The sequence below is a fragment of the Periophthalmus magnuspinnatus genome, chromosome 17 (assembly GCF_009829125.3).
Source record: "Periophthalmus magnuspinnatus isolate fPerMag1 chromosome 17, fPerMag1.2.pri, whole genome shotgun sequence".
NCBI lineage: Eukaryota > Metazoa > Chordata > Actinopteri > Gobiiformes > Gobiidae > Periophthalmus > Periophthalmus magnuspinnatus.
In genome coordinates this window covers 25,475,224-25,496,389 of record NC_047142.1, presented here as the reverse complement: position 1 = coordinate 25,496,389, position 21,166 = coordinate 25,475,224, and the positions used below count along the sequence as shown (strand labels likewise).

The following is a 21,166-nucleotide window of genomic DNA, read 5'->3' as shown; positions in this document are numbered from 1 at the left end:
GAACAGCACTCAGGGCCCACTGATTTGTTCAAGACGCCAGAAACTTTACTGGAGCTTAATTTATTCATTTTTTAAAAGTATGTAGGTGATAAACATAACAGTCCTCCTCCTGTCTCCTCTGCTCTGTACACTCAGTTGCAGTGTGCTACAAGCTCAATTAAGACTTTAAAAGTTCTAATTACGAGTTTTAAACTCATAATTAGTAGTTTTAAAACTCATAATTACGAGTTTTAAACTCATAATTAGTAGTTTTAAAAGTCGAAATTACGAGTTTTAAACTCGTAATTATGAGTTTTAAACTCATAATTACGAGTTTTAAACTCATAATTACGAGTTTTAAACTCATAATTACGAGTTTTAAACTCATAATTACGAGTTTAAAACTCGTAATTTCGACTTTCTGTGGGGCTTTTATTTTTTTTTTTCATGGCGGAAACGGGCTTCCATACCTAAACGTATGATCAGGAAAAAAAAAAAAAAAGAAAAGAAATGGATTCCGCTGACCAAAAATTATCACTTTTACTTTATTACTCTAAAGTAGCGTACTTTAATAAATGGTTACTTTATAAACTTTGACTTATGTTATACTTGTAAGCCTACCTTTACTTGAGTTTTATTTATTTTGCTCCTCTCGAATCTTTACTTTTGCAATAGATCTATTAAAAATATGTCATTTAAGTTACAAAATGTAATACTTTTATCACCAAAGTGTCTTTTTGTCTTCAAAAGCCCTAAAAAATTGAATAAAAGCATCTTGATAGGTCACGTGCACATGTGACGTAATCAATATGCGACATGAAAGCTGTATTGACATGTTTTGTTGCCATGTGTGGCTCTCATGGGGGGTTTTACTTGAATGCAGAAAGTGTCATGCAGACGCTAAAAGTGCCGTCCGGTGAGTTGAGAGTTTGTCTGCTAGTAGTTAGTGTTACCAGTCAGATAATCAGCAATCTTCTTATCGAAAAAGTACGATTAAAGGAAATTATCCAGCAAAGAAATCCTAACTATGATTTATGGTTCTTTCAGATCACAGCAATACATCAAACCATCTTGACGCAAAATAAATGTCAAAGTTTGGAAAGTGAAGAAGCAAGAAACTACAATGTGTGCTTTACAGAACTAAATAAGCACTGTCCTGGGGCATAACGAAGTCAAAATGGTTTGGTCAAGGCAGCATTTCAAGAAAAAGAGTTTTCACAGCAGAAAGAAGACTCCCACATCTTCCAGAAATCGTGCCACTTTACAGTTCTGGTTGTGGAGAAAACGCAACGAAGCTTGCATTTTGCGAAGATCCAGAAGCCACCGACGGTTGCTGAAGAACATCCGGGGCTCACGTCAACGGGTCCCCTTCAAAACAAAAAGAGGGATAAGGATAACGAAACCAGTACCATCATCAGATGTCGCAATTTTTGAGGCCTCTTCTCAGACCTCTACTGTTATGAGCAATGGAACTGCTGAAAAGAAAGTAGAAATTTGCAAGGTCAATAGTAGCTGTTTAAATCATAGTGATGCTCACTGGGTGTCATCAGGTGCAGACGTTTCTGGTACCTCAAATGACTTTAAAAAAGATTTGTCAGAATGTTCCCGCATTGTTCCTGGTGAATGTTTGCACACAGTAGAGCTCAAGCTGAACTCAGACGTTGAAGTGGTTCTGGCCGAAGAAAACAAAGACGTGTCTATGAACACTGGAAGTCCACATACACTTATTTCAAAGAATATTCGAAGTAACTTTCATCTCTGTCTTCTATGAGTTATTTTGGTTTGGTTTTTACATATTTATGATTGCCTTAAGTTAACCTATTTAAGCTTTGTTCTTTGTTTTGTCTAGAATTTCTTAATGACTTTCATAAAAAATATGGAAGTTTTATTCCCTTACAAAAGAGTGAGTTATTAAAACACCTAAAAAAAGATAAATCTGACAGAGACTTCAAGGACTAGTAAGGATAAATGCTTACTGAAATGTGTTTTATTCTGACTTACCCCTTTGGACATATCTCTAATGTATACTTTACTTTTACAGCGAAATAATGGTTTTGGAGACAACCATAGAAGAAATGGCAAAAATGGCAAATATAGTCCCATATTTTGAAGTGAAATACAAGAAGCACATACTAACTTTGGATGACTTATTAACACTGGCCAGTGCAAATTGGCTTAATGATCAGGTTTGGATAAAAAACTGACACAAAACCATCTATTATGCAAACATTTGGGATATAATATCAATAATTTTGTTACAGGTGATTAACATGTATGGGGAACTCATAATGGACTGGGCACACTCTGAGGTAAGTGAGGTTTCATCAATATGTCAATACAGCTTAACCCTGTACAAATTAACATATCATACCAGACCATACTGTGCAGTGCACTGCGTGGATAATCCTTCCTTTTTCTTTTCTTTACAGAATAACTTATTATAAAAAGATATGCATTAAATAAGGTGTTAGAGATAAAATAGACTGACACTAACTATACTAGTAGCACTAAACCCTATAAGAGTGAATTGTAAATTGTTTTATCATTTTATATGTGTTATCATTTACTTATTATTAACCTATTTACTCAATGTGTTTATTTTTGTCTACACTAGGTCCATTTTCTTAACAGCTTTTTCCACAGACAACTCTTAACTAAGGGATATGAAGGAGTCAAGAGGTGGACAAAGCAGGTGGGTCTTATGTCTTTGTAATGTAACCATCTGATTACTGATATCATTTATATGTTTTACTTCTTTCTATAAGGTGGATTTGTTTTCAAAACGTTTGCTTCTGGTGCCTGTACACCTCGAGGTTCATTGGTGTCTAGTGACCGCAGACTTTGTCAAGAAGAAAGTCTGCCTGTATGACTCGCAAGGAATTGGTCTCCAGGAAATAGCAAGGGTAAAAGCAAAAACAACCTAATATTACATACCAAACATTACAAACTAAAGTGATACCATTTCAACAGCCCATTCTGAAATATGTGTTAAAAGAAGCAAAAGAGAAGAAACAAAAAGCATTTGAAGAAGGCTGGACAGTGTCATTGGCTGAGGTGGGCATTTCTGTCTGGTTTTGAAATGAGCTGACCAAAAATTTTCTTTGTATTAACATGGTATTTTGGCTCCATCTACTGTTCATGTTAGGAAATTCCACAACAAACTACTGAGAATGACTGTGGTGTGTTCGTGTTAGAGGTTGGTTGTCAACTCATGCTGTTGAAGTCACTTATTTCTTTGTCCATTGTTGGTAATGAATGCTATTATTTCTCAGTATTCTAGGTGTCTTACACTGTCTGCACCCCTACAGTTTTCCCAAGGAGATATACCAAAGATACGAAAGCGAATCTACAAAGAGCTCTGTGAGTGTAAGCTGCATGTCAAGTCTTAAGAGTTGTTCAAATGCTCATCCAAACCTTTGTGTGAAGAAGTGGCACAAAGTGTATATTGCAGCTAATTGATACAGATGTTTTGTTATTTGTTGTAATCATGAACAACACTGTTCTTTTGAAGGTAACTTTCATCACATTATAGCTTTGTGGTTGTATGTGTGATGAATAGATTCTCTGTATATGCATATTTTATATGGATTTATTAGGATTTGATGTCCAGGTCAGGTTTGATTTAGTCTATTTGATGATTAATAAATTGTTCTGAGTTGAAAAACACAATAGTTTGCAAATGATGTCCACACATTTTAGTATAATAGAATGATATTTTATATTTGCATAAATTGTAGGATCTGTATGCACAGCAAACAAAATATTCCATTTAAATGTGTGCATGCAGCTATTAATCTCTAGATGTTCCACATCAAATATGGAGCTGAAGGCACGTGTGAACTATTGTGAACTGTTCCTATGGAAACTGCAACTAAGAAACACTTAGAGGATTTTATTGTATCTCATTCTAAGTCTTATGGTTTCATAAAAATGTGTATTCGCTTAACAATTGCATTTATCAGGTAAGTGACTAATATCTAGTTGAATTGGAAATCCCACTCCACCTCTGGGCCATCATCAAGGCGCATTACGAGGTAGGACAGAAGCTGGAATAAGTTTTGCCACAGTCCCAGGAACACATACAGGTAGAAGTCACTGATGTCAATTTGGCAGTAGATCCCAGAGTGGTTCACATCACACACGCACTCAAAACTGTTGATGTAGTTAGCACAGAAGCCTCCGTGCATGCATGGCTCAGAGGCGCATTCATCCACATCCTTCTCACACCTAAAGAAAAATGGCAATAAAAAAATGCAGAAAGTTTTTTTTTTTTCCATTTGTATCATACACCCCAACTCTTTAGAACAATATACTATAGATTGAAGCCAAAAGCATACTACTGTCTTACCACTGTCCAGTAAAACCAGGCAAACAGAGACATGTATTGTCTTCTTTGGAGCAGTTTCCTCCATGGAAGCAACTGTAGTTCCAGCGTGAGCCAATGCAAGCAGACACAGGGAGCTGAGGAAGTCTAGGAACATAAAGTATTTTTTAAAAACATGCCTAGGTAGTATAGAATAGTACACTATAAAAAGTCTTACGGTTTTGTCTCAATGTACCATGGGATTTCTGGAAGCTTCTCACTGTCAAAGAAACAATTTAATATAAAAAAAACAGCAATAAAATCATCTCCTTGAATAAATGAAAACATACTCGCAGTATTGTCCTGTCAGGTTTTGAGGGCAGAGACATGCATATCTCTGTAAGCCCTTCAGACAAGTGGCACCATTACTGCAGTTGTTGTTTTCACAGGTGTTGACTTCCAGCTCGCACTGGCCTCCCCTGTATCCTGGTTCACAGTCACACTTGTACTCTCCTGCCAGGCTGGTGCAGTTTCCAAACAGACAGGGGTTGGACAGGCACCTGTCTGTAGGCTCCTGACACTGGAGCCCTGTCCACTCAGATGAACAAGTGCAATGGTGCAGGTCAAAGACATCTTCACAAACACCACTGTTTTGACAAGGGCTGGGCTCACAAACCCTTGCTCCCCAGCAGCCATATTGTAAAGTAACTCTGTCACTGTCTACTCTAATAAACTGCTCTGGCTGTGGCCTAGGGATGTTGAGTTCAGTGCCCATGTGGAAAGGGAGGAAAAGCCCCCCAATTTCCACTGGTCCCAAACACCCAGACATGCTAATGCCAGCAGCATTCATGCCACCAAGGAAAATGTCTGCATCTTTGAGAAAATCCAATGCATTTGGAGGTATTCTGAACTTTTCTATTGGCATTTTATTTCCATCTAGAGCCAGGACCCACAGAGGACTCTGGAGTATGACTGTCTCCATCTTTAGCTCCACAGTGTGCCACAGGCCGTCACTAACTGGACCAATGCTGTGCACTAAACTAACGTTTTGGTCAACTCCAACCAGCAGCACTGTCATCTGGGAATCTAATAATGACACAGTGAAAGTATGTGAGCCCATTTGTGTGTACAGTAATGTGGCAACAGACTGCCTTGTTCGGAAACGTATCGAGACATTGTTCAGGATGCGCTTGATATTGCTGTTGCCTCTGTAATGCAGAGGGCTGCTTCCAGTTCGAATTGTGATATTGGATAAACCTGCAAAAAAAAAAAAAAAAAAATTATAATAATAGAACAGCTACTTTCTATGGGTAAAAACATGTATCCGAACTTTAACCCTGTTTTAATCTGACACTCACAGTCAAAGCCCTGAGAGTGTGATAGGCAAATGGTTGAGCTGGGACAAGGGGACATTTCACACCATTTCACCTCTTCACAGCGACGACCTGCTGTGTTTGGGGGACAATTGCACAGGAAATCGTCCCACATGGAGTAGCACACCCCACTATTAAAACAGGGATTGACCTGTGAAAATCACAGGATCACAACAACCACACCAGCAATACTGTATGCATTAAATTGAGATATATATTGCAAGTCACTCACAGCACATGCGTTGTCACTGCTGCATCCTTGTTGCACATTGTTGTGCTGCTGCAAATTGTATGACTCCACCTGAGTGGCTATTGGATAGAATTGCAGTCGTTTGCTGTTAACTCTCAGGTCTTGAACGCAGCCTTTAAAGTAGCCACCAAAGGAAGCACTCGCCCTTGGGTCTGTGAGACCCCCAACATAAACAATATCTCCCTCACTGGCCTGAATGTGTCTGATGGCTGTAGAGCCTTGATTGTGAGCTGACTGAAACAAACTGGCTGTTGTTCTTTCCAGTTTTATTGTCAGTAAATGGAAGTGTCCATCACTGATGACACTCTGGCCCTCAAGGCTCTCATAGTTGTTGATTTGGACATGAACTCTGCCACCGTCCAGCCACATGCGAAAGTACTGGCTCGTACTGTTGGCCAGGATGAGGAGCAGGCCACTGGTCTGTCTGGTACGGACAAACATGGATACAGTCAAAGTGTCTCCTAGGTCATCTTCCAATAAAAAAACACCATAACTTGGTTGCTCTTTGTTTCCAAACCTTGCTGTAATATACTCTGTAATGGAAGAAAAGTAAAGACAATTAGATTCTACATGAACTCTAAAATGTAACTTAAGGAATAGGCCTAATACAATTTCTATTACTTCCCATAGCTGTTATTATAATTTCCATAAGTCTTCAGTGATTCTTATAAACTATGTCGAGAAGTGCTTAAACAGTCATCTTTGTCATATGGCGCAGTTTTAAAGCTGTCATTTGTCCGGGCAGACCAGGTCAGCTAAGGTTTAGCCAGGTGTGGCTAAATACTTTGGAGAAGCACGAGTCTTTCTGTGCTATTTTAGAGGAGTAAGCTCATTTGCAGTCCAACTGGCAACATCTTATATTGGTTCCTAGACTGAAGAGATTAAGTCTAATACAGCCTCTCTTTCATTAGTTCTATATTTGAGGCCCTGTGATAAATCTTGACTAATGTAACATGGTCTACATGGGTGCATGTAGGTGCAGACTTATCAACATTATTAGACAAACAAACAAACAAGAAGAAATCAAAATGAATCTAAACCTTCAGGCAGAAAAAAAATTACATTTATTGTAATAATGAACTGCGTCCAGTTACTTTTGTTAAGAGGTAACGAGTTGTAGCTTCCCTGAAGGGTTTTATGTATATAAAATCCTAAATCCTAATTGTGCACTGCAAATCTTAAAATATTTTGGGACATAACTACTGCATTACCTTGCTCACAGTTGGTGCCTTCATAAGGCCTTTGACATTCACAGATATAGCTCCTCCACCCCTGGCTCTTACAGCGGCCTCGGTTTTGACACGGGCTCTCAACACACTTGTCTTTGTTGCTGCAACCTAGAGTAACATTTGTCTGAAAACTATTAGTTCCTGAAGTGGGGACCAGCAGCCTTGAGTTCAAAAACACATCCCTGAAGCATCCCAAAAAAGCTACAGGGAGCTCTGATTCACTATTTGATCCCCAAATGTCACGAACTGCTCCAATAGTGAGGCTACAGAGAAGAGGTTGTAGTTGTGTGGAAGCAGAGGTGTGTTCTAGCACCACAAGCTCAGGATGAGTTTCTCTAGAGCAGTTGGACCCAGAGCAGACCAGCTGCATCAGGCTTAATAAAGTGTCCAGCGATGCCTCTACTGTGTGCCAAGTATTGTCGGATAAATAATTAGGAAGCCTCTGAACTAAAGTGTTGGATCCGCCATATGTCCAACTTTTAAGACAAAGATGTCCATCCAGAAGTTCAATGCTGAGAAGTAAATCATCCACTCTGCATTGCAGCAGGGTCCCCACCTCTCTATCTGTTTTAAAGCTAAAGGTTATGTTGACAGGAGCTTGTACGTCAGGAGCCACTATTGAAATATGTCCCTGTGATTCAAAAGAGAACACAGTTTGTATTTGGCACATTGGGCCTGTGAAGCCGGCAAGACAAAAGCATGAGAAAGTGTGTTCCCCATCAATAAGCTGAGGTGAACATATTCCACCATTCTCACACTGGTTATCATCACAGCCTGAAAGTGCAATTGTGCAGTCCTCTCCTCCATAAAGGCGTCCATTTTGGCTCTGCTGGGAGCAAAGACACCGAAAACCTCCTTTGTGATTTTCACAAGTCCCTCCATTATGGCACGGTTGGTGTTCACAACCAGTACTCTTTTCTGAGAAAGTGCCTGAAAAAAGAAAGCAGTTTGCTTATAATTTGCTTTGCTTTATAATTTACTGTATAATTATGATTATTGGTAAGTTGTAGAGTACAAGAAGACAGACAAACTATAATGTATTTTAAAAAGAACTTACCTGTGCAAAAAAACAATAAAGTCCAAAAGTGTACTCCTAGCCACTGCATTTTCTCAACATTTTTCAGAAAACTACATATTAATTTTAACTATGACACTGGCCATCTTTAGCCTTCTTCCCTTGCATGCAAGTGGACAATGAAACGTGCTCACAGAGTGCTGTGAGCCAGATAGAGGATTAAGCTAATGCACTTACAGTGTCTTACACTTCACATGTGCTGCAGGAAGGGTTCAGGGTTCAGCTCATTTAATTTATTTTGAAAATATCTAATGAACTAAATTGTAAGGACTGAACGACTTGACTTAACCTGACCACTTAATGAAAGGCCCAACCAGTTCTAAATAAATGAATAATAGAAAAGGTTTAGTAGCCTATTTATCAGGGGGAATATGGCCAAGGCAGCATGAATTACACTAATATAGGCCAAATAAGTATGCTAAGATATATCTGATGAATTTAACAATGGCCGATTAAGGTATTCTAAACAAACATCAGCCTACTTTTCAATTCAGTGTAGGCCCATGTGATTTCAGATTGTAGTGTAGTGATAATCCCAGATGGGGTCAGAAGGATTTTGCAGTTGATTTTACAGTTGTATTTTCATAAGAAATATTCAAAAAGTAAATTCACAAATGTTTAACCTGAATATTAGTGTCTAGACCCAAGACCTCACTCTATTGCGAAAGAAAACTGCATTTTAACATTAATTTTAGCTGTGCCCCATCTGTATCTGTAGACGGGGCTCTATGGCCCTCTACGGGACGTAGTGAGGGAACGCTGAACTTTTCCGAGCGACTGCAATACTTTTGTACGCCGCTGTACGAAATCAATGTTGTTATGACTTCACAGGGGTTTAGCGTTAACTACAATACCCATAATGCAGTTGTCCTACTTTCAAGCATCTATTTTTAAGCCTTCAAATTGTGATATACCACGGCTAACCATGGTATTAATGTAAAGAAGAGAAACAAATACAAAACAAGCTGCTAAAAAGTGATTGATTTTCTAGAGATTAAACAGCGCAAAAAACAAAGCGGCCAATGAGCGGGCAGCTTGTTGGCACGTGACATGTTTGGTGTGAACAGGGTGAGGCGTTGGGGCGCTGTAATTTTACAAAAATGTCTTTCCTCATCTTATTCTGCATAGTACCTGCATGGGCTGAAGGGTGCCGTGTTTCCATGTTTTGGCCATAAAGTTGAAGGTAGGAAATATGTTAGTCTTTTGTATTAGATTAGTTTTTGTGGCACCGTCGTGTCGTGTGTCAACACTCTCCCAGACTGGGCCCGTCCAGTGTGATGCAGCACGGCGGTGTTGTAGGGGTCCTTGAGGGCGATAGGGATCTTTACAAACGACGCAGGTTTTTGAGAGACCACGCTGCGTTTTTAGAAACTATAATCGTCTGCAAATGTTTAGCTATACGCCTCGCTTGTCTGTTCATCAAGACATTACATTATTTCTTATTGTTAGAATATTTCTAAATATGTGCATCTTCAATTAACGTTGTTAACTTTTTACCTGTCAAAAACATGAACTAAGGCAGGCATGCCTCAGACCATTTTTTTGGCCATCATCATTCACGTGAATTGGCCCATATTACCTGAAACAGTACTTTTTACTGTATATTGCTGAAAATCTACTTTAAAATGCCTATATCAAGTATGTAATGTCTCCCACTGAGGATGTAAGCATGAATAAAGGTCTAGTGGTTCAGTCTAACTTGTAATAATAACGCAGATTTGAAGTATTCACTGTATTGGTGACCAGTCTATGGCCCTCAATTGACCCTCAGCTTTGCCTGCGTTTTTATATGTGGCCCTTAACACTGCCTTATATCTATCTGAAGGGAGGAGCTAACTACACTGAAACTGGAAATGGCTATTGTCTCCAGTTTCAGCCTCAACGACACTATTCAACCTTTAATGGCCCTCTTATTGTTCTCTTTTGTTTCTTTCTGTTTGCTTTGGGTCTGAGGATGGAATCATATGTCTGTGAGGGATTATGTCTCAGGCCCCCATTCAAATAAATATAAGGCAGTGTCCACCAGCAATCTGATCAGAACTGAAGAATCGGTTTGGATGAACACTCCTGCAACGATTGGTCCAGTTGACAGATTTAAACTTCGTCTTTTGCCACTGATCGTGCTGGCACTATTTTCCCTTTAGTTGTTTTTTTTTTTTTTTTCATTCTTTTCCCTTTTGATTTCTGCCCTTTCCAAGTATTTATTACTTTATGAATTATTTTCTGTAATAAACTAGTCATTGTGTTTCTGACTTGACAACTGAAATGGGCATCCGAAGTTTAACTCCAAGTTCCAACCTCCGAAGGCGACTGTAATGCAGTTTAAAATCCACCCAAATAATCAGAGGAAATAAATAACCCAAAGTTAATGCTTGCTTTATCCTAACAAATATGTGAAAATAACAGCTTTGAACATTAATTATGACTATTACAGGTGTAGTTGTGTCTGTTTGGACATTGTAAAATGAAGAAACGAACCAGCTCGCTACGCCCAAGCAGTAGCAATGAAGAGGCCAGAAGTGGAACTGTTATGATCTCTACCCAATCTTTCAACTCAGAAGAAATCCCCAATGCCGCTAATGCACTTATCAGATGCATCACTATGTCCCAGCACAGTCACAACCTCCTCAAGTTCCTGAATGAAGACCGGGGACGGCAGAGATTTTGTGACGTTTCTGTGTCTGTGGGTGGCAAGATCTACTGTGCTCATAAGGCAGTTTTGGCCCATGGAAGCAGCTACTTCCATGCAGAGTTTTCCAAAAATCCACAAGCCACACATGTAACCCTGGACCATGTAGAAGAACCCGTTTTTCAACATTTACTTGAATTTTTATACACTTCAGAATGCATTATAACAGAAACAGACATACCAACTTTAATCGCAGCAGCCCGTTTTTTGGACATGATGGACATCCTAAAACTGCTTTCTGAAGATGCTCAGTCAAAATCTAATAATGCTCCAGCTGAATTGACCAGTGGTGATTTGTCAGCAGATCCCAAATACATTGAAGATGCATGCAATAGTGAGTCCCCAAGTTCTGAAGGCTTATTGGACAGTAAGACGGTGATTCAAGTCATACCTGAGAATCACAACCCTGCACCAATACGAAGATCATCGCACAGAAAAAGTGCATTGAAGTATAAGACGGATAATGAAAGTGAAAGCATAGTCAATAAAAGGACAAAAGTACTTAAAAAATCAGTGGTGGAAGAAGGGAAAGAAGCAAACTTTGATGCTGAGATTGTGGCCAATAACCCTCACATTCAAGATGAGAATGAGGATGTAGAGCAAGATGATGATGCTGCTGAACTGGATGCAGGTCAATTAAAAACACAAAGTAGACACAATTCTGAAAAAACAAATGCTGTTAATATGAAGGCAAAATCCCGAAGCACGATTCAGGAATATCCCGAAGGACTGGCTCCAGTTATTATTCAGACCGCCAGCAAGAAGACACTCAAGTGTCCGAAGTGTGACAAAGTCTTTGACCGAGCAGGTACAATTTTTATTTTGTGTCAGTATTCATTTAACTTTAATCTTTGCAACAGAATATCTTTATTACATACAGATAAGAAGTTAGATGTAATATGTACAGTGGTGGCCAACTAAAAAGACAACTTACTTTTTCTGATTTACTTAATGTCAAACAGTAGGGAGGGAAAGGCAACAACATGTTTAAGGATCACTTGGTAAGAATCAGTGTGATACTCTGTGACATCAATAGTCACAATAAATACTACAACATCAACTTATCGTTCAATACATGATGGATGGAACAGTTATTTTTCCTTGCACTAGTGGGAAACTTTTTGTTTTTCTGCACTAAGATTTAATAAATAACTTAACTATAACTCATTAATGTTGTTCATTAACAATAATGTACATACAGAATAGTTTTTTGAAGGTGAAATCCTGCTTTTAGGTTATTGTGTCTGTGGCGTAATGGCCTTCAATATTACTATTTATTGTATATATTTTCTTCCGCAATATATTGTACTTAGCACAAAATGTGCTATTGAGACAAGCCTAGACATCAAAGTATATAAGGTTTTTGTAATGTTATGCAATCTATATAAAATAGCTTGTGTTTTGTGTTTTTTAAGCTAAGTATGAGAGCCACACACGGGTGCACACGGGAGAGAAGCCATTCCAGTGTGAGATCTGCCAGCAGTGCTACTCCACCAAGTCCAACCTGACAGTCCACAAGAAAAAACATCACAATGACAGCATTTGCTCAAAGAAGGAGCACCAGTGTCCTGTGTGTAACAAGCTCCATGCCAGCAAAAAGACTCTGGCAAAACACATCCGGAGGTAACAACAGAAACTATACACAATATACACAAATCAGGCATAATATTATTGCTGCCTGCCTTATAAATGTAGTTCTACACACAACCGCTCATCTCAGCATAGTTCTCATCCACCATCACTATGTGTCCAAACCACTGGAGGTGCTGCTGAGTCATTTGTTACGGCCTCATACAGTAATACTCCCACTAGCATCTGTTATTTACCAACCATGTCAGTAGTTGTCGTGTTATGTCTGGATTACTGAAGTTTATCTCTTTTTAAAGCCAATGTGTATTTTTTTATTTAGGTTTCATCCTGACCATATCCAAGAGAACAAGAAAAGGAAGAGGAGTGAAGGCTGGAAGTGTGCTGTAAGAACAGATGTGAAGGGAACACAATTTAATTAAACAATGTGTACGCAAGGGCTGTGCAACACATTTCTATTTTGATAACAACTCCAATCAATCGCAAAAACTGAAAAAACATCTACAGCATTTTGTTTTAAATCATAAAAATTACATTTATAAACGATCGTAAGCTAATTCTACATGCTCACAGTACATACATAATTGCTTTTGATAATCATAATTTGGCTTTGGGGTTTTTTTTTTTTACACTATCGAGTAACCCTTGTGTGGGCACTAGTGAGGTCTTAAAATGTTCATAAATGCCTCCACAGATTTGTCAGAAGACGTTCACGCGCAGGCCGCATCTTCAGGAACACATGATTTTACACTCCCAAGAGCTGCCTTTCAAATGTACCTTCTGTGACCAATACTTCAAGTCAAGATTTGCCCGACTCAAGCACCAAGAAAAATCACATTTAGGTAAACAAAGCATTATCAAGTCGCTGTAACTTGTCCAGTGCTTTTTGTTAAAGTATGTTTTGTTGTTCTCAGGTCCTTTCCCCTGTGAAATCTGCGGACGACAATTCAACGACTCGGGCAACAAAAGGAGGCACATAGAGTGTACACATGGTGGCAAAAGGAAGTGGACCTGCTTTGTCTGTGGAAAGTCCGTTAGGGAGCGGTATGTCTCTGCACTGGCCAATGTGCAATAATTTCTTCTGTTTGTATACTCCTGAAAGGAATACTAAAACGTTTTATGTAAAAAGATATATATAATGATAAAACAGAATGGGGATCATTGTGTATTATTTGCAATTATTGGAGTCAAGCACAATACAGTGATAGTGTTGTGTAAGATTCACATATTTGAATGAAGTTATCACTTTTCTGATTCGTTAGAAAAATTCCAAAATTGTTTCCCATGATGTTTGCTGAATTCGGTTCTCAATATTATTTTGCTGTTTTTGACAGAACGACTTTAAGAGAGCACATGCGGATCCACAGCGGGGAGAAGCCTCACCTCTGCAGTGTGTGTGGACAAAGTTTCCGTCATGGGAGTTCCTACAGGTGAGTCCCAGAAGGTATTTTTTCATTAGACATGGAGGTGAAGGCAAAAGGTTGGGTTCAAATGAAAGCACAATATTCTTACAAGCTAACTATTAAAACTGAGGTGGAGAATAGAATACATGTACAATTGTGTGTCAAAATGTAGATGTTGTGGGAAATATATCTGTACGTATCTACAGTTCTGTCCAAAACAGGCAAAAGATGACCATGATGACTTAAAAAGCATTACTTCAATGTTTTAAGTGTTGGCATGTACAGGTGCAATTGTTGTCAGTTAACCGAAAGGTTCCAACACGCCATCTGAAATTATGACGTTAATTTTGGTGAAATGCTTGCTTGTTTAGGCTTCACCTGCGAGTTCACCATAACGACAAACGATACGAGTGTATTCAGTGTGGGAAAACATTCATCCGCCATGACCATCTGAGCAAACATCAGAAAATACACTCGGGTATGGCACTGCTGACCATCACCTAACAATGTTTTTGATGATTTCTAACAAACTTTGACTTTCTCCAGGTGAGAAAGCACATCAATGTGAAGAGTGTGGAAAGTGCTTCAGGCGACATGATCATTTGACAGTCCATTATAAAACTGTTCACCTGGGACAGAAAGTTTGGCAGAAGTATGTGCTGATATTTACTTTGTTTTTGTCTAACTAATTTGAAGATGGTAGCAGCTGAGTAGTACATAATTATATGTGTATGTGGAATCCTGCTATTTAACCTCTGAAGCATGCTCTCCATTTGTGGTTGTGATAGAAATGAACATAACTTATCCACTCATACATAATACTTCAGCTCAGAACATTATTTTTTGCTTGTGATACTGGACATTAGATTCTTATACTGCATAATCAAAACATAACACATATGTCACTATTACTGTTACAGATGGACTAAAATTTTGACATTATGACCGGTTTGCTTTTGGGGGTGATGTAGGTATAAAACAGCCGTGCATCAATGTGAAGTTTGCAAGAAGGAATTCAAAGGAAGGTCCAGCTTAGAAAGCCATTTCAGAACACATTCAGGTATGCATTTCTTCTTTTTTTTCATACCCTTAACTTCTTTTTGTCTTTTCCGATCATTGTCTTGAGCCCTTGGCTTTTTCATATTAGTGGCCAAGCTCTTCCATAAAGTTTATTACTTACATTTGAAAAATGTAAGTATCTATATGTAAATACAAAACAGGTAGTAAATTGCCTGGCTAGCCAGAACACCTTTCTCATGGTGTCATACCCTCTGGTATTGCTTCTTAAAGATTTGTTTCCTTTTGTAATCACCATGTGGGGTTTAAAGAGACAGCTTAGCTACTGTCTGAAATTCTTGATCGTTTACAGTTTTACTTGTACTTTCTACTTTCAAATAGATTTTTTTACTTCTTTCCCCATGGTACTGAAAAAATAAATAAACTAAAACAGGTGTAACACACACACGTTTGATTTGTTTACTCTGAGAGACCTTGAAATAACATTAAAAATAAGCAGTACCAGATTGAATTCATCAATTTGGAATACAATGAGATGCTTAGATAGGTAATGATTCAATGCAATTTGTCTTGTAATAATTTTGATTAGGAAATAACAATTATAGTATTCCTACACATATTTTTTTTATTGAGTCTACTCTGAAGTATTGTGACTTCTCATAAACTGGAAAACAAGTCCAAACACCAGACAGGGCCTCTGTTTTTTTGTAACTGCATTATGTATGTCAAAGGGGAGAAACCTCACAAATGCCCCGAGTGCCACCAGTCGTTTAGGATAAAGAAGACACTGACGAAGCACATGGTCATCCACTCAGAAGAACGTCCCTATAACTGCCCTCACTGCAGTGCCGCTTTCAAACGGAAAGACAAACTCAAATACCACGTCGACCACGTCCATAACACTCGCTACACTGTGCAGCCTGTGGGGAACCTCAGCCAAGACAAACTGGACCCTGCTTCCTATGTCGAAACCACAAAAGCCTTTAATGAAGCCAAATCCAGCATCCACAGCAGCCCATCTCCTGCCAGCCCCCGTGTGCCTGCCACTTTAAGGGCTGTCTCAATGGCAGACACAGGGCAAGCTTCAGGACAACAACCAAACTACCCATCCACAACAGACCTCGCCTTCTTAGAAAAGTACACTCTGAACCCTCAGCCTGCTAACGTGCTCCACCCTGTGAGACCTGATCAGATGTTAGACCCCCGGGAACAGTCCTACCTGGGCACACTGCTCGGGCTGGACTCTGCCACCTCTGTGCAGAGTGTCGCCAATTCAAAAGAAAACTGACTTGTTATAAATACATTTTCTATGTTATTATTTTATTTATTTATTAATCTCTGTTTATTATACATAACATCATGACCACCTGCCTAAATATGAGGCCACATGTGTAAGGACCATAGTTCTTATGTAACTCTTCCCTGGGTTATCTGAGTCTATATAGCAACCAGTGCAAACTCACTTTTAAGTGCTCAAATCTAATATCAGTTTGTTTATGTATAATTCGAATGAACTCAATCTGTGTAGAGTCACTAATAGTGTAACACAGTATAATGAACGTCATTCAAGAGAAACAATTATGTTTTATTCTGTACATCACATAATGGACTGTGAATGGACGCACTTGTTACGTAATAAAGTACTAAACTACTAAATTATGTTTCCCCAACTTTTTTCTGTAGTTACAAATAAATGTTAGTGATGGAAAATCACTTGACAGCAATCAAGATGTTATCGTTGTATACGTCTTCAACTGGGATGTGCAGTTTTCCGTCAGTGAGCACCAGTTTTTTTCCACAGGTCACTACTGTATTGGACTATAATCACACATGTTCTAGAAACAAAACACATTTCATAATCAATGCTTGTGTTGAAAAATATACGAATGTGCTGAGAAGGAACTTTATACTTAAAAAAAATTGACTACATGAACATCAGAAAAAGGCATGCTCTAAGTATTCATATGGTCACCTACCATGGAATGTGTTAAACCCAAACAACCTGGAAGAAAAAGATTTCTTTACAGTGACTCATTGAGACACATTAAGCTGAGGTGTAATGTGTTATAAAAAACTGATAACATATTTAAAGGATCAGCTCCACAGTCTACTTACAGTCAGACAAATGCAGTTGGTTCTCAAGGCATTTGGCATATGCATTGCGAAATATACCAGGACAATGCAATTTCATTTTGGTTCCACTTTTAATATAAACATTGCCCATGTTGGTCAGATGCTCATGTTTAGAAGTGTCCAGCTTACAGTAGTCAACTACATACACATTACATTATAGGTTAAAGTAAATGCTTCTGTGTTTAATCACTTGTAAATGCTGTATACCTTCACACGTGGGTGGTTGGGTCCACTGGCCATTGAAACATCTCACTATGCTGTTTCCTTTGAGTTTGAACCATTGATCACATTGATATGACACAAACATCTGACCTTCATCAATAGTCAAAGATCCAAAGTTTATTTGGGGAATATGGCCACATCTGTTGACTGGACAAGACATGACAAGGTGTTGACTCAAAATAGACTTAGAGGTGAAAGGAGCTGTGTAAGTGCAGGTTAAATACTTCTAGTGAATAGTTGCAGATGAATGTCCTTAGACCCAGAGGGGATTGGAGCAGCTGAAGACATACAAATACTTTATTATTTCATTATATGTACAGAAATAAGTATGGTGAACGTACTAGTAAGGACACGGCAGTCATTTTATAAACCTTAAGAGCAAGATGTCACAGAAGAATTACATTTCCCTCACCTTTACCTCCAGACTCCGTCCTGTCCTGGTGTGTCTGTTTTTCCCCTGCAGGGCCACATTTTCTTATGCAGTTATATGACATTATTATTATATCTGTGATGTGTTTGTGTACTGTTGACTTACTGCATGAAGGACGTGGATACCACTGGCCATGGCTGCACACAGAATTATTTGTATCCATGTGCAGTTCAAATCCAGTCTGACATTTGTAGAACACTTCTGTCTCCACGGGAAAAATATCACTGTATTCCTTGTTAATTATGACAGAGTTTGGGATTCGTGGAGGTGGCCCACACGAAGTGTCTTGCTCTGCAAAAGCACACATAGTCGATTATAGTTTGTCTTGATTTAGTATGTGCCACTGCTGTCACTCACTGTCACAGACTGGTAACTTCTTCCATTGTCCGTTTTCACACTGGGCTACAGCATGGCTTTTCTTGTCCGCATATCCAGGCTTACATTTTATTCTCAGTGTAGTGTTGTTTAGGTACACTGTGGCTTTTTCATAGATGCCATTGTCAATCTTTGGATCAAAGCAGGCCGTATTCTCTGAAGAAGAGCGGAGTGTCACTTTTTTGTAGTTGTACATGTAAGCAATAGTCTTTTGAGATTCACATATTGTTTTAGATTTCAAGTACAGCCTTTATGGCCTGTCGCTCAGTTATTACTCTGTAGGAAAGACTTGGAAAGACCTGACTTAACTAACTTTATCCCTGGACTAGAATTTCTTCAAACTTGTTTTTACAAAATGTTGCTACTTAGTAATTTATGTATAAAAGTGCAGTCGCTAGTTTTCAGCTTTTGAAGAGGGATTTGAGATCTCTTGTCCATGTTGGTACAACATAATATGACCATCCAGTACAACAATTAGCAACATGGTACTGCAGTAGCAATTGAACCACTTCATTAAATCATATGTATCTGCTGATCTATGGCATTGCACGAACTGCCTTTATTTCTAAAGTTAACCTATACACAAGTGTTGTACCTACCAATACACCCTGGTTTTGAAGACCATTGTCCATTTTGACAGGTGAGTGTTCCCCACCAGCTGCCTTCCACTGGCATAAAGCCCTCATCACAGGCATAGTACAGCTGTGTGTCCTTGTACAGTGAGTTTTGATCAGAGACAAAGTAACCATTCAGGATGTTCAGAGGGGGGCAGCCTCGAATATTGGTAACTACAACATAGCACAGAGTTTTAGTTTAGTCGACAAAGAATATGGTTCACAATCAGGATTTATTAGTGTGTGTCTATGTCATAATTAATTTGTTAATAGACAGGAGCCATATTGACCTACAAAGCCTTCAGAATGGTGAAAAATTACAACTGTTGTCATAGCAGTTAATGTTTTAAAACAGAATACATAGGCCTAGATACTGATTTATTTTGCATCATTCTTAAATGAAATAAAGGCTTACCATTCACAGCTGCAAAGAGACACTGAACCACAGCCCATAAAGCAAGACATCTTATGTCCATTTTGTCCTGAAGCCAGTAACAACAAAAGTATACTGTTGAAGTTGTTCTAGCTTCAGCATTGTTAATGATTACCAAGAGCTTTTGGTCAAAAAGCAGACTTTGTGTGCGATTGTGGCAGGCCTTACAAAAAGTCCACATTTCAAAATGACTTCCCGGACTGTTTTGTTTACAATTGAGCATTTCGTAATAATAATACAAATCAAAATGTTGGTGGTTAAGTTAATAGCAATAAAAATAAGGCTCAAATACATTTGGAGGATCTCTTATATTGTTGGATTTCAGGTGACATAACATTCTATATTCCAATAGTATTTAATACCATGGGGCGAATTAAATCCAGTCACAAACAGAAATGATCAGGTTCAACATCTGTATTAAACACTATTGGTCTGTACAATGTGATGTCAGCTGAAACAACTGGATCAGTTGGTCACATAGAGTATTGTTTTACAAAATAACTGTCTTATCATAAACTCTGCAAACTAGATCTTTATTTGCCTGCAATTTCCATGGCTGAAACTTACATTTACATCAATGTGGTATTTTTGTTACAATTTGTAGACCTAAATTTTGACTAAATAAAAAAAATGCAGAAGACACATGTGTGCATATCTCTCTCTCTCTCTCTCTCTCTCTCTCTCTCTCTCTCTCTCTCTCTCTCTCTCTCTCTCTCTCTCTCTCTCTCTCTCTCTCTCTCTCTCTCTCTCTCTCTCTCTCTCTCTCTCTCTCTCTCTCTCTCTCTCTCTCTCTCTCTCTCTCTCTCTCTCCTCTCTCTCTCTCTCTCTCTCTCTCTCTCTCTCTCTCTCTCTCTCTCTCTCTCTCTCTCTCTCTCTCTCTCTCTCTCTCTCTCTCTCTCTCTCTCTCTCTCTCTCTCTCTCTCTCTCTCTCTCTCTCTCTCTCCTCTCTCTCTCTCTCTCTCTCTCTCTCTCTCTCTCTCTCTCTCTCTCTCTCTATATATATATATATATATATATATATATATATATATATATATATATATATATATATATATATATATATATATATCTATATATATATATATATATATATATATATATATATATATATATATATATATATATATATATATATATATATATATATATATATATATATATATATATATATATATATATATATATATATATATATATATATATATATATATATATATATATATATATATATATATATATATATATATGTGTGTGTTCTGATTCAGCACTATGCCTGCCAGCTGCACCACCCCTGAGGTGAGCGCGTGTTTGCTGAGCTGCGCCGGAAGTACTGTGTACTGAGGGGCAGAGAAGCAGTTAAGAAACACCAACATACCTGTGTGAACTGCAGAAAGTGGAGAGGAACACCTCAAGTGCCCAAAATAGCTGACCAACCTCCGACCAGTTTTTTATTCTACAGGTGTCGACTGTTTTGGACCCATGCTTGTTCAAGTGGACCATCCTTTACAAGTGCCTCACTACAGGAGTCATCCGCCTGGACCTCCCAACATGGATACAGACTCATGTCTGATGTCACTCAGACACTTTATCGCTCGCAGAGGGAAACCATACGAGCTCCTCTCAGACCAGGGCATCATTTTCAAAGAGGGAAGCAGGGAGCTACGTGAAGCCTTCCTCGCCCTGGAACCTGCTTTAAAAGAAAAACTAGCAGCACAACAGATCCGCTTCCAGTTTAATCCCCCCAGCGCTCCACACTTTGGTGGTTCATGGGAGCGAGAGGTGAGATCCGTGAAGGACGCTCTCCGCACCACTTCAGGAGATCGGACAGGACCGGATGAGGTGCTGAAGACAGTCCTCATTGAGGCAGGGGGGGATTCTTAACTCTCGGCCCCTGGGCTACGTGTCCTCTGACCTCTCTGACGCCGGTCCAGTCACACCTAACTGCCTGCTGATGGGACGGCCGGACTCATCCCTTCCTCAGGTGGTCTATCCTGAATCAGAGCTGCTGAGCCATAATAGGTGGCGCCATTCACAAGTTTTAGCGCATCACTTCT

At 38.9% G+C, this 21,166-nt stretch overlaps 4 protein-coding genes across 4 annotated transcripts; 2 read left to right on the top strand and 2 right to left on the bottom strand.

The window, feature by feature from the left end:
* The first annotated feature begins 785 nt into the window (after positions 1–785).
* Positions 786–4,114, top strand: LOC117385383 (sentrin-specific protease 5-like). The gene is made up of 10 exons (XM_033982680.2): positions 786–895; positions 1,027–1,724; positions 1,829–1,937; positions 2,021–2,165; positions 2,241–2,288; positions 2,594–2,671; positions 2,745–2,882; positions 2,950–3,033; positions 3,125–3,175; positions 3,252–4,114. Exons 2-10 carry the CDS (start codon positions 1,157–1,159, stop codon positions 3,366–3,368), a joined length of 1,338 nt encoding a protein of 445 aa, XP_033838571.2. The 5' UTR covers positions 786–895; positions 1,027–1,156; the 3' UTR covers positions 3,369–4,114.
* Positions 3,909–8,274, bottom strand: LOC117384805 (protein crumbs homolog 1-like). Its single transcript, XM_055228385.1, has 8 exons — positions 8,192–8,274; positions 7,117–8,064; positions 5,888–6,438; positions 5,641–5,806; positions 4,633–5,539; positions 4,521–4,562; positions 4,328–4,450; positions 3,909–4,206 (listed from the first exon to the last, which is right to left on the bottom strand). The coding sequence occupies exons 1-8, from the start codon at positions 8,238–8,240 to the stop codon at positions 3,957–3,959; spliced, it is 3,036 nt and encodes a 1,011-aa protein (XP_055084360.1). The 5' UTR covers positions 8,241–8,274; the 3' UTR covers positions 3,909–3,956.
* Positions 8,275–9,233: 959 nt separating this feature from the next.
* Positions 9,234–16,561, top strand: zbtb41 (zinc finger and BTB domain containing 41). Its single transcript, XM_033982892.2, has 11 exons — positions 9,234–9,392; positions 10,644–11,706; positions 12,314–12,521; positions 12,808–12,871; positions 13,180–13,327; positions 13,400–13,529; positions 13,820–13,915; positions 14,260–14,366; positions 14,435–14,540; positions 14,860–14,948; positions 15,637–16,561. Exons 2-11 carry the CDS (start codon positions 10,674–10,676, stop codon positions 16,191–16,193), a joined length of 2,538 nt encoding a protein of 845 aa, XP_033838783.1. The 5' UTR covers positions 9,234–9,392; positions 10,644–10,673; the 3' UTR covers positions 16,194–16,561.
* Positions 16,470–19,380, bottom strand: LOC129457000 (complement factor H-related protein 4-like). Its single transcript, XM_055228386.1, has 10 exons — positions 19,095–19,380; positions 18,665–18,853; positions 18,048–18,221; positions 17,796–17,981; positions 17,673–17,717; positions 17,485–17,538; positions 17,246–17,407; positions 17,021–17,176; positions 16,882–16,907; positions 16,470–16,740 (listed from the first exon to the last, which is right to left on the bottom strand). Exons 1-10 carry the CDS (start codon positions 19,333–19,335, stop codon positions 16,711–16,713), a joined length of 1,263 nt encoding a protein of 420 aa, XP_055084361.1. The 5' UTR covers positions 19,336–19,380; the 3' UTR covers positions 16,470–16,710.
* Between the last annotated feature and the right edge of the window lie 1,786 nt (positions 19,381–21,166).